General features: G+C 39.1%; 1 protein-coding gene across 1 annotated transcript in view; it reads left to right on the top strand.

Moving 5' to 3' along the window:
- Positions 1 to 848: 848 nt before the first annotated feature.
- NSF (N-ethylmaleimide sensitive factor, vesicle fusing ATPase) overlaps positions 849 to 13,226 on the top strand; it is a 156,167-nt gene continuing 143,789 nt past the window's right edge. Inside the window, exon 1 of the mRNA XM_019944419.2 lies at positions 849 to 918. Coding sequence (XP_019799978.1) covers positions 907 to 918 — 12 coding nt within the window. The 5' untranslated portion in view covers positions 849 to 906. The remainder of the gene's footprint in view (positions 919 to 13,226) is intronic.

Genomic DNA, 13,226 nt, shown 5'->3' with positions numbered 1-13,226 from the left:
ATATATTTAATAATAAACTAATATATAAAGATATACAAACAGTCACAATTCACTTACACATTTGAGGAAAATCTTTTTTTTTTTTTTGGTACACGGGCCTCTCACCGCTGCGGCCCCTCCCGCTGCGGAGCACAGGCTCCGGCTCTGGACGCGCAGGCCCAGCGGCCATGGCTCACGGGCCTACCCGCTCCGCAGCATGTGGGATTCTCCCGGACCGGGGCACGAACCCGCATCCCCCGCATCGGCAGGCGGACTCGCAACCACTACGCCACCAGGGAAGCCCCTGAAGAAAATCTTAACCTGAGTTCTCCAGGCTACACATAAGCTAAATGTAAATGCCAAGGCTCATCACTTTCAGGAGCTAGGAAACACATCCGCCTACAAACAAAAGCCTGAATTCACGCAGAATTTGAATTCAGAACTAACTACACATTACTGATCTTTCCAGGGGCGAAGGCCAGTAACCGCGCTGGGTGCTCTTACGTACATTTTCACACTTAAGTGGGTCTGGAAGCATAAAGTTAAAAGGCCATTAAAGGGCAGAGATAAGCAGGGGCTCAGTGATTAAAAGCATCAACGTCCTATACTTCCTATAAAGTCCGGCGCAAACGGCCAGTTCTGATGAGATTCGCAAAACGAGCTCTGGACAAAGTCGGCAGCAGACACGTGTAAGACCCAGAAGCCCCTCCGCCCCGGAAGCTCGCGTTCAAAATGGCGCCACCGCCCCGCCCGCCCCGGGCTGCCGTCGAGCCCGCGCGTGCACTGCAGGGCGGGGGCGGCGGGGCGCGTGCGCGGCGTCTAGACGGCTGCGCGCCTGCGCGAGAGCGGGCAGCGAGTGCGCGCGCGGCGGGGGCGGGCTCTTCAGAGCGCCGGGCTGCAGCGGCGGAGCCGGACGTGTCCGCGAAGATGGCGGGCCGGGTGAGTACAGTTTGAGGAGCCGCGGTTCGAGGCGGGGGTGCCTGGCTCATGGGTAACTGGAGGTCCAGACAGCCCCAGGGGAGGGGAATGAGCCTGAGCAAACGGGGCGGTGAAGGGGGGTGGCAGGCCAGAGAAGCTGGGAAGAGGGAGCGGTGGCAGGGGATTAGCCCTCCTCAGAAACTCCGTCCCCGTTAGAAGCTCGAGGGAGGAGACCACCTCGCTACCCGGGTCTCCTAGGTCTCCCTTAATCCTCCCTTTACATCCCTTGGGGCTTGTCCCCCTCTCTTCTCAAGCTAGCGGCAGGCTCGTGGCCGTCCCAGGCCGGTCTGAGGGCTCTAGGGGTTTCTCCGCACCCTCTTGCGAGGGCTTATTAGGTGCCGCCTCTGGAAAAACTGCGGGGGATCCGTCTGCTGCATTGGGGCGAGGGCTATGACAGGGACCAGAAGGAACCCATTTCTGGTTCTTCACAATAAAAGGTCTTGAGAAAGGAGGAGGGGGTGCAAATGACTTTTAGTGTTGAACCCCGGCCATCTGGGGGACGTGTCACTGCCGGCTCAGGCAGAAATGCCTTGAGCTTGGAGTGGGGATGGATTTGGAGTGTCGCGTTTTCCTTTTATGAATGACAGCCGTTTCGAATGCAGCAGGATATGTTGTAGTTTCAGGGTTTTAAATTTTACTTCCTCCTTTAGCCTCTGAGATCGCGGGGTAGTATGGGTTTGGCGAGGGGAGATAAGGCCTGTTCTGGCGTGTACTGCAGTGTGCGTTGAGCAAAAACCTCTCTGAGGGATGGATCCTGCCCAAAGATTACACTGGTCATAAACCTGGGGACGTTAACTGCGTCATTAGGGGATAAGGATGTGCTTGACTGATTTATTTCTACTGGAATATTTGAATAAATTTGCATAGATTATGCATACACGCAAATGTTCTCCCTAAAGGAAATTGTTAAGTCGGGAGATTCTAGAGTGAGAAGAGACCTTAAAGGTCATATAATTAGGCCTGTTTCTCTTCTTTTCCCCGCAGCCTCTCCTTTTATCTACAGCTGCTCCAAATGTGCTTCAGATTCTCTTTCCCCCGCTTCTAAGGAGCCCCATTCCTCTATATTCACCTGCTCCCTCTTAACAAACTCAGGCTTCTCCCATCGTAAACCCTCCCTCCACTCCCACAGCTGTCACCTTTTCTCTTCCCACTTTACAGCTAGAAATCTTGTCTCCATTTATTTGTCTCCCATTTGCTTGCCACCTACCCACGCCTCAACCCACTGCAGCCTGATTTCTGGCCCTATCATCCCACTGAAACGTGCCCCTAAACTTAACTGACATTTTTCATTCCTTGTCTTACTTGATGCCTCAACAGCGTTGGACATTGTTGACCGTTGCCTCCTTCATGGAAAATGTTCTTCCCTTGGCTTCAGCCTCCCTCCTGTTTTTAGTCAGACTGCTCTTTTGCAGACTCACCCTCCTCTACTCTGTTATTCAGTGCAGATGTTCCTCAAGGCTGTCTCCTCACTCTGTTTTCTCCCCAGGCAATCTCTTCTAAGCCCAGCTTCAACTACTATCTAGATGCCAACGATTCTCAGTATCTTACTCGCAGTGCAGACCTATCATTTAAGTTTCAGATCAGTGTGTCAAACTGACTATTTAAAATCAAGGCACCTCAAACTCAACTTGTTCAAATTCAAACCCATGGTCTTAGCCCACCTAATTAGTATTTTTACAGGGTTTCTTATTTCAGTGAATGGCATCACAATGCATTCCACTTATATAAGCTGGAAACCTGAGGAGGGGGCGAGTGGGTCATTCTTTATATTTATGTCTCTTACCATATCCTCTGCCCTCAAGGAAAATTCATCACTGAGTTCTGTTTCCCCCCTCAGAAAAGGGTATTATTAATTATTAGGGCCAAAGAATCTGGGTTGGGCATTACTGCTTTAAACTGTATCCAAAACACCCACTGGACTAGTCACATGGGTTCTGTCATTTTAACATCCTAAAAATCTCTCCAATCTGTCAACCTCTCTACAACTTCATTTCCACCCCCTTTTCCCAAACTACTATCATTTCTGGCCTGGACTACTTCGGGAAGCTCCCGAGTGGCCTCCTTATGCCATTCACCACATTGATTATTCCCTCCCGTGCCCATTGCTACTTAAACCCCTCCCTCAGTAACAGTCATTACTTTTGGGAGAAGACTAAATCCTTAACTGGGCCTTGAAGGCCCTTTGTGGTTCTGCTCCTGCATCTCTACTCACTGCCTTACTCTCTATGCTCAGGTTATATAAGCCTTTCAGTTCCTTGAACCTCTTACCACAGGGTCTTTGCATGTGTGTTTCCTTTCTTTGTGATGTTCTGCTCCCAACCATTTACCTCTTACTCATAGATCACTCAGCTCCTCAAGGGAGGCCTGTTCTGATGATCCCCCACTAAGTCAGGATCCTTTGTTAATATGCTCTTGAAGAACTGAATTCCTTTCCTTAGATATTTATGTCTGTCATTTAAAATTTATTAGTGTGATTGCCTCTACCACTAGACTTTGCTTTCCATGAAAGCAGAGACCGTGTTAGTTTTTTACTTACTATCATCAGTGCTTTGCACCTGCCTGGGGCCTAGGGTTAGTGCTTTGGGTACCATTGCTTAGCTACAAATGTATCTCATTTAATCATGACAAAACCACCCTGCAAGATAGGTAGTATTAACTTTGTTTTACTCAGAGAGAGGGACTTAGTAACTTGCCAGGTTCACAGCCAGCAAGAAGCAGGATTAGCATTTGAATTCAGGTCAGTTCATCAACTTAGTTGCAAGGGTATAAAGAAGAGTAGATTTACTTTACCTAGAACTTGCCTGCTGTCAAAGTTTAATTTTGAAAAACTACCTTCTATCTTTCGGAAAATTTAAGCACCTTTGGCCCATCTTGAGTGGTCTTATCTTTTCTTCCTATAGCCATAATTGTCTAACAACTACCTATCCATGTTTAACAAATACAGTCAGCCTTGTTGTAATTCTCTTTTTATGGGAGAAAAGCTATTTTGAGTTTTTACTGCTTTTGATTGGTTTAGTTAATTTTGGCATTCTGACATCAGCTTGTAAACGGTATTTATGTTCACTCTGTTATTGAAGATTTGTATCAGTGTTGCTGATGATAGCATTAGTAACCTGTGTATCTTGGCCTTTGCTTTTCCTGACCAAAAAACAAAGCATCATATTTAGTCCATCTGGGAAACTGAAGAATAAACTGTGTGATGTTATTCAATATAGCATCTAGGTCATCAGAAATTGGTTAATCCCTAAAATACTTTGAAGCCCCTAATCTCAAAACTAAAGAACCTAAAAGAAAATAATTTTTGTCATTATTGTTTTAGTGTATTTATTATATGAGAAAAATATGGAATGACAAGTTGGATACATTTTATAACACGATCAATTAATTTAAACGTATCTGGTTCCTTTTGGCCTTTCAAAAGATTCAATTAGGTAATAGGTTTTTCTCAGCTGTTTTAAATTTTTGCTAGTAATAAATCAGATTCTAAAGTTATAATTCTTATTACTTACATTGACTATAGACTCTTATTTATAAAAGACCTCCACGTACAGATGGCTGCCACTGCCCTAGGCCTCCACACCGTCTTTCAGAACTCTCGTGCTGCATTTGCTCTGGAATCAGGGAATCAGAAGCAGAGGAAAGAATCTGAAAAGTAGCCTTAATAGCTGAGGAGAGCTGACTCTAGGCAGGGAGAAGCTCCTTAGTAAAGCTTCTCTGTTTGGTGTTGCTTTCCAGACCCCTTAGACTACCACTGTCACCCCACTCCTGAAGAAAAAGGAAAGAGAAGAAGATAGGCTTTCCACAGTGCCTGAACTTTTTTGTACTCTCTCTTTTAAAATTGCCAGAAATCTCACTTACTGGAAATTTAGCAGTCCCTTTCTGAAAATACACATACATTAATGAAAATAAAACCAAGGGATTGTTTTCTTCATAAATTCTTACATCTAGTGGAGGTAATTTGTTTTAAGAAATAGGAGTAAGATGATGTTAAATAGGAATCTAAGAGAGGGAACTCTCTTAGCTGTTGAAAGGGGTTTAGAAGGATGTTAGAGGTAAGTTTTACCTAATCTGGTTGTTTGTCTAGGTCAGGCTAGTATATTTAGTATCAGTATATTGAAAAAGTTTTTGTAACCTAGTCCAGAAACCTAACCATTTATAACATTTTTATGGGTGAATGACATCTTTACCAAATAACCAACCTTCAGATTGGAACACAAGTCCTAGATTGGGGACAGCTCATGGGCAGTACCACAAGTCAAAACAAATAATATAAAATGTTTTGTAGTCCCATTTCCTAAAAAAGAGTTTTACTGTCCGGAACATATCAGCTCTCTGCAATCTTGTATGCAGTAGTTATTGCTTTTGTGTATCACTCTAGTGGAGATTTTATAAAGTATGTTCAAATGCAATACATTTTAGAAAATAAAATTGAACTCTTTAAGCACTATCAACTAGCTCCTTTCTGAAACCCAGAGGAATTTATGCTTAAGATGGATGTATTCTTTTTTCAGGTATTTAAGTAAGGGTGCAAAGGTGTAAGGTGAAAGTATATTATTTTACTATTGAAAATTCTTGAATTGTTAGAGCAGTGAATCCTTGGAAACAGCTACATTGGCAATACACTAGTCACTTGCTATAAGGCTGTTCTTAAGGGTCCATACTCTGGGTATGTGTATAGGTAAAAATCTCTTAATGAGGTCCTTTATCCTACTTCAGTATTAATGCCCTTGAATGGGCTCTGAGACCTACCTTACACTGCCTTCAATTTCCTAGTGATTTAAACTCATTTTCAACTTATTTTTTTTATGATGCAAACTAAATATTCCTTGTGTGACTATAACTATTTCTAGCTCTATGCACTTTAAACAAGAATAATTCATATGCGCCTTAAGAGATTTCAAGCATGATGAAAAGTACAGAAAATAGTATAACATACATATATCTATGTGCCCATCATCCAGATTGTGTCTACATATTGTGATATTTGCTTTGTATCTTGTAGAAATAAAACCTTATAGATCCAGTTGAATCCCCTTTGTATCCCTTCTTTTTATAAAAAATTTATTTTATTTATTTAGTTTTGGCTACGTTGGGTCTTCGTTGCTGTGCGCGGGCTTTTTCTAGTTGCGGCCAGCAGGGGCTACTCTTCGTTGCGGTGCACGTGCTTCTCATTGCGGTGGCTTCTCTTGTTGCAGAGCACAGGCTTTAGGCGCATGGGCTTCCATAGTTGTGGCACGAGGGCTCAGTAGTTGTGGCTCGCGGGCTCTAGAGTGCAGGCTCAGTAGTTGTGGCGCCTGGGCTTAGTTGCTCCGCGGTATGTGGGATCTTCCCGGACCAGGGATTGAATCCATGTCCCCTGCATTGGCAGGCGGATTCTTAACCACTGCACCACCAGGGAAGTTTACATACTGTGAAATTTGCTCTATATCTTTTAACTTTTAGAAATAAAACCTTATAGATTCAATTGAATCCCCTTTGTATCCCTTCTTGATTCCACTGACCTTTTCCAGAAGTAACCACTACCCTAAAGTTGGTATAAATCCTTTCTGTTCACATCTACGTATGTTTGTGCCCATAACTAATATATTGCTTTTTGTGTTTTAAAAATGTATATAGTGGTGTCATAATGTATATTTCCTTCTACAGCGTGCATTTTTTCATTTAAAATTGTGATTGAGATTTAGTCATGTTGAAATTACGTAGAGCTAGTTAATTCTGTTTATTGTGTAGTATTCTATTTTGTAAATATACCACAATTATCTGTTTTCTTATCAGAGGACAATTTAGGTGGTTTTCAATTTTATTTCTCCTGGTGCACACATTCTTGTATATGTCTCCTTACATATGAGTGTAACAGTTTCTTTAAGGTATATGTCTAGAGACGTGGACATGTACCCTATGTAGAATAGCTACATAGAATTGCTGGGTGATCAGTGACCTTTATCTTTACCTAGTTATAACAGTTTGCAGTCTTACCAGCAGTATATGAGTACCTGATACTCATGTCCTCTCCAGCACTTAATATTGCAGACATTTTAATTTTTACAATATGATAGGGGTAAAATAATATTGTTTAAATTTGCATTTTTTTCCTGATTACTAGTGAGATTGAGCATTCTTCATATTGGTCTTTGGAGTTTCCTCTTCTGTGAATTACGTTTGCATATCCTTTGCCCATTTTTTTTCTTTTGGGCTGTTCAGTGGTGATCTTTTCATGTTTGCAGTGTTTTAGATTTAAATTTTATTTTAGTTATAACTACCCATTTTTTTAAACCTCTATAAGTAGTGTACTTGTATGTTTTAAAACAGATCGTTTCCCACTTTGAAATTAGAAAGATTTTCTTTTAAAAGGTTTTGGTGTTTGATTCATCTGGAATTTATTTTTGTGTTTGGTGTGAATTAGGAAGCTAATTTTATCTTTTCCATATGTATAACCAGTTGTCCCAATGTCATGTATTGACTCCATCCTTTTTCCCACTGATTTGTAATGCTACCTCTGTTTTATATCCACTGTAAGTCTAGACTCTATTCTGTTTCATTATTCTGTTTGTCTATATGTGCACCAATACCACTGTTTTAATTACCATAGCTTTAAAATTATTCTTGCTATCTGGTAGTGTTAGTCCCCCTCATTTTTCTTCATTTGGCATTTCTTGCCCTTTCCATATGAAGTTTATGAGCAACTTAATCCCTCCTTTAAAAAAAATTTTATATTTATCTTTTGCCATTGATTTACATTTTTCTTTATAGTATTTTATACGGGCAGATACAAAGATCATTTCAATAAAATTTAGCTGAATTACTCTAGGAAGCTGATAAGCTGATTTTCTTCCCTCCCTCCTTTCTTTCCTGTTTTTTTTTGCCATTAAGCAAAAAGTGCTAATAATTTATTGCAACTTTGTGCCCTATAGATTTGCAATCAGATGAATTAGCATTAGCTGTTAATGAGTAATGCAGGGTGTTTTGGTCCTTTGCTAAATTCGGAATGAAGTGCTAAAATTCTGATGTATTTTGTACTAGCTATGTAGATCTTTGGTAATGGAGAAAATAGGAAAATTATTAAAGTAAGAAATAAGTTGTCATTTTTGAAACCCAACATTCACTTCTTTATAAAATCACTAAATATTAAAGAGAATTTTAGGATTTCACTGATGGATTATTATTTTTTAATTTGTTATTAATTTATTTTTGACCAAGTGGCTTATGGGATCTTAGTTCCCCCATGAGGGATTGAACCCGGGTCCTCGGCAGTGAAAGCGCAGAGTCCTAACCACTGGAGCGCCAGGGAATTCCCATCGCTGGTGGATTTTTTAAAAGTGTAAAGTGTTGGGCTTCCCTGGTGGCGCAGTGGTTGAGAGTCCACCTGCCGATGCAGGGGACACGGGTTCGTGCCCTGGTCCAGGAAGATCCCACATGCCGCAGAGCGGCTGGGCCCATAAGCCATGGCCGCTGAGCCAGCATGTCCGGAGCCTGTGCTCCGCAACGAGAGAGGCTACGACAGTGAGAGGCCCACATAACGCAAAAAAAAAAAAAAAAAGTGTAAAGTGTTTTTAGTGTTATGGGCATATGAGCAAACATTTTCTTACTTGGTTTGACAAGCAATGAAAATAAAGCTTATCACTAATTCTGGGTCTTCCAAAAAAAATCTGAGTGCGGAGATTAAAACGATTTAGTTATCCTAGTTACTTTTCTCCTAGAGAATAATATTGACAAAATTTTTTGAGATGATAGCAGACTTAGATCCCACTGTTTAGAACAAAGCCTGGCATGAAAGTGTTATTTAGTAAATGATTGTTGAATGGGGGAATGTTTATTTCTGTATACCTTAGTAAATTATCATTTTGGACAGTGTCTGTAGTTGGATTTTAATGTTATGTTCTCTGCCAGCTATTGAATACTGTTGTTTATTCTGTTATCCAAGTCATTAATATAGCATAGATCTAACTTTAAATAGCTGCTGGCCTCCGATACAGTCCTTTTCTCGATCTGCAAATATTGAGTCTGATAACTTTTTTGTTTATATAGACTTCCAATCAATTTACTACTTATAAAGCATCAAAATAAACTTAACTATAAAGTTTTACCAAGTTAAAGGATGAAATGGACCAAGAGCATTATTGAAGTCTCTTTTCCGTATTTTCTTCTCTTCTATTATAGAAGGAAATGAACCTGCCATTATTTCTGTTTTTATGAAGTTTATTTCTCTTAGTGCAATGATTCCCAAAGTGGAATCTGCAGACCAGCTAATCAGCATCACCTGAGAACTTGTTAAAAGTGCAGATTCTCTTACCCCACAGAGGTTGATTAAATTAGAAATACTGGAGGTGGGGCCCTTGCAATCCCTTAACAGTTCTGAAGATGGTGTATGCTAAAGTTGAGGACCATTGACTTAGGATTTTGAGCTCTCCAATTTACTTTAACAAATTGTTCGAGATTTTTTTCTCCAGATTTCCTTCCAAATGTATACTCAACCTTGTTATTTCTAGATTTCAGCGTTATTGTCTTACCTTTCCTTTAATACCTTCTTCACCTGTATCCAATTTTCAGACGTTTAAGAAAGCGTAAGTTATTTTGTGCAGCATGGAGAATTAGGTACCTTGACAGACCTTTCCATGGAAAATATTTGCAATGCTAGATAGCATGGTAATTACAGTTAATTAAAAGATGTTGTATTCTTGAAATTTGCTAAGACAGCAGATCTTTCTTTTTCTTTCTTTTTTTTTTGGCCGTGCTGGGTGGCTTGTGGGGTCTTAGTTCCTGACAAGGGATCGAACCTGCGCTGCCTGTGTTGGAAGCGCGGAGTCTTAACCACTGGACCGCCAAAGAAGTGTGCTAAGACAGTAGATCTTAAGTGTTCTTACCATACACACACACACAGAAGTAACTTTGTGAGGTGATGGATATGTTTATTAGCTTGTTGTGGTAATCATTACACAAGGTATACTTATATCAAAACATCACTTTGTATACCTTAGGCAAAATTCCCTAAGGTTGAGCGTGTGCATGTACGCTTGTGATCCAGCAGTTCTTCTGGAGTGGGTGTATGTGGGGGTGGGGCTGGGAGTATAGCTATCCAATTGAAATGCATACATATATTATTCAAAAGACATGTAATGTTATTAGCGACAGTATTCATAATTAAAAACTGGAAACAACTCATGGATAAATAATGGTATATTCATATAATTATATATTGTAAAAAGCAAGGAAAATGAACTATTGCTACATGCAACAAAATGGATGAGTGTTAACAATCATAATATTGATGGGTAGAAGTCACACACAAAATAATACAAGCTATATGATTCCATTTATATAAAGTTTTCAACAGGCTAAACTCTGATTTCTATCTCTGGTGGTAGAAACAAGATAGCAGTTATCTGTGGTTGGGGGTGAAGAGCTAGTGGTAAGGAGGGGGCAGTATGGGATGTTGGTAATGTTCTCTTTCTTTAACTGGGTGTTGGTTACTCTGGGTGTGTTCACTTTGCAGCAATTCTTTGAGCCAAACACAATGTGTGTACTTTTCTGTATCTGTGTTTTCTTTAATAAAAAGTTGATTTAAAGAAGTGGTAATGTTTTTTTCCTTAAACTAGGTGGTAGGAACATGGTGATTGTTTCTTGGTATTTTATATCTTAGTTTTTAATAAATATTTTATTTTTATTCAGTATTCAAAAAATATAAAAAGTAGCCACTACTTCATTGTTAATTGAACATCTCCTGCACAGAGCACAGTGCCTGGAACATTATAGGTATTCATTAAATATTTGTTCCATTGAACAAACGTAGGGTAGTAATTCCTTTTTGCCTTCCGACAGCCAATCTTTTACTCAATTATTTATAAATAATTATTTCTAAATAACCAAAAAATATAAATAATACCATTATATTATTCTTATACTATCAAGCTGAGTTTATTAAACAGAGAAACCTCTCAGTATTACAGGCACTTGCATCATGAATTATTAGCATGTTTAATTATAGTGACTCAGATTAACATCAGCAATTTAGATTAATATGGATGTAAATCAATAGATTTTGCAGCTTTGAAGATGTGAAATTTAGTAGACTTTCTAATATTTTCGGGTATCTCACTTTTTTTCTTTCTTTTTTTTTCTGAACAACTGAAATCACAGCTAACTTTTTCTACTGAAACTTGTGTTCCACCTTCTGTACCATGCTGCCTCTTGCTTCTTGCCTGTCTTGCATCTCTAACTTTCTACTTTCCTGAATGCCCTGTGTCTCGCTAAGGGAAGAGCCCAGAGGTGTGGGACTTAGGGGTTGGGACTGGGGAGAGGCTCTAAGGCCTGGGATCCTTGTTCTGATTCCTTCTCCAAAAATTCTTCTCTCCTTCTTCACCCTTCAAAAGAACGTAGGTGCCAAACTTTCATCAGGATGTTGGGAATAAAAAAAAAAAAAAAGCTTCACAAATATTGTTTTGATTTCTTTAAGAACATTTGGAGTAAACTTTTCAGAGTAAGAACACTAAGTTACTAAATAAGAATATCTTAAATTGAATGAATGGTATTTTACAGTTTTGAAAACACCTTCACAGATCCTTTCTTGTTAGACTCTCAGAGCAACCTTATGAGTTGGCACTCTCAAAATTCAGTTCAACAAATATATTTCAACTAACACAGAAACCCTCAGCTAACATCATACTTACTGGTGAACACTGAAAGCTTTCCCCTTTAAGATCAGGAACAAGATAAGGATGTCTGCTGTCTTACACTTCTATTCAACACTATTTTGGAGGTTCTAGATAGGGCAGTTAAGTAAAAGAGTAAAAAAGGCATTCAAATTAGAAAGAAAATTATATCTATATACAGATGAAAGAATTTACAAGAAAAAAACGTAGAGCTAAAAAATGAATCCCATAAAGTTGCAGGATACAAGATCAATGTACAAAAATCAGTTGCATTTCTATACACTAGCAATGAACAATTTGAAAATAAAATTAAGAAAACAGTTCCATTTACAATAGCATCAAAAAGAACAAAATACCTATGACTAAGTTTAACCAAAGAATTGTAAGATTTGTACACTGAAAACTATAAAACACATTGAAAGAAATTAAAGATCTAAATACATGGAAAGACATCTTCTTAGAAGGAAACGTAGATGAAAATCTGTTCATGGATCGGAATACTCCCAAAATTGATCTATAAATTCAGTGCAGCCTCTTTCAAAATTCCAACTGCTTTGTTCCCAGAAGTGGACAAGCTGATCCTAAAATTCATATGGAGTTGCAAAGCCATTTTAGCCACAACAATTTGAAAAAGAAAAAGAAGAGTAAAGTTGGAGGACACACTTCCTGATTTCAAAACTTATTATAAAGTACAGTAATCACGATGATATGGCACTGGCCTAAGGATAGTCACATAGTCATGTAAACCAGTGGAATAGAATTGAGAGTCCAGAAGAAAACCATACATTTATGGTTAATTGATTTTCAACAGAGGGCCAAGACCATTCAGTGGGGAAAGAATAGTCTTTTTAACAAGTGATGCTGAGACAACTGGATATCTACATGCAAAAGAATGAACCTGGACCCTTACCTCACACCACATACAAACATGAACTCAGAATGGGTCAAAGATCTAAATCTATAAAATTCTTAGAAGGAAACAAAGGTGAAAATCTGCATGACCTTGCATTAAACAGTGATTTTTTTAAAAAAAGATACGACACAAAAAGCACAAGCACCAAAGGGAAAAATAGATAAATTAGATTTCATCAAAATTTAAAATTATCATGCATCAAGAAAGTGAAGAGACAACCCACAGAATGGGAGAAAATATTTATAAATCATATGTCTGATAATGGTCTAGTATCCAGAATGTATAAAGAACCGTTATAACTCAACAATAAAAAGAAACTCTATTTTAAAATGGGCAGAGGATTTGAATAGATATTTCTCCAAAAAAGATGTGAAAATGACTAATAAGCACATGAAAAGATGTTCAGCATCATAGTCATTAGAGAAATATAAATCAAATCCCACAATGGGATACTACCTCACACCCACTAGGATGGCTATAGTTAAAAAAAAAAAAGTGTTGGTGACAGTGTAGAGAAGTTGGGACCCTCATACACTGTTGGTGGAAATGTAAAATGGAGCAGCCATTGTGGGAAACAGTTCGGCAGTTCTTCAAAAAGTTAAACATAGAATGATCCAGCAATTCTCCTAGCTATATAACCAAGTGAGTTGAAAATATATGTTCATACATAAACTTGTACATGAATGTTCATAGCAGCATTATTCATAATA

This window comes from Tursiops truncatus, chromosome 20 (assembly GCF_011762595.2).
Source record: "Tursiops truncatus isolate mTurTru1 chromosome 20, mTurTru1.mat.Y, whole genome shotgun sequence".
NCBI classification, from domain to species: Eukaryota; Metazoa; Chordata; class Mammalia; order Artiodactyla; family Delphinidae; genus Tursiops; species Tursiops truncatus.
This window is presented reverse-complemented; position numbering and strand designations above follow the sequence as displayed.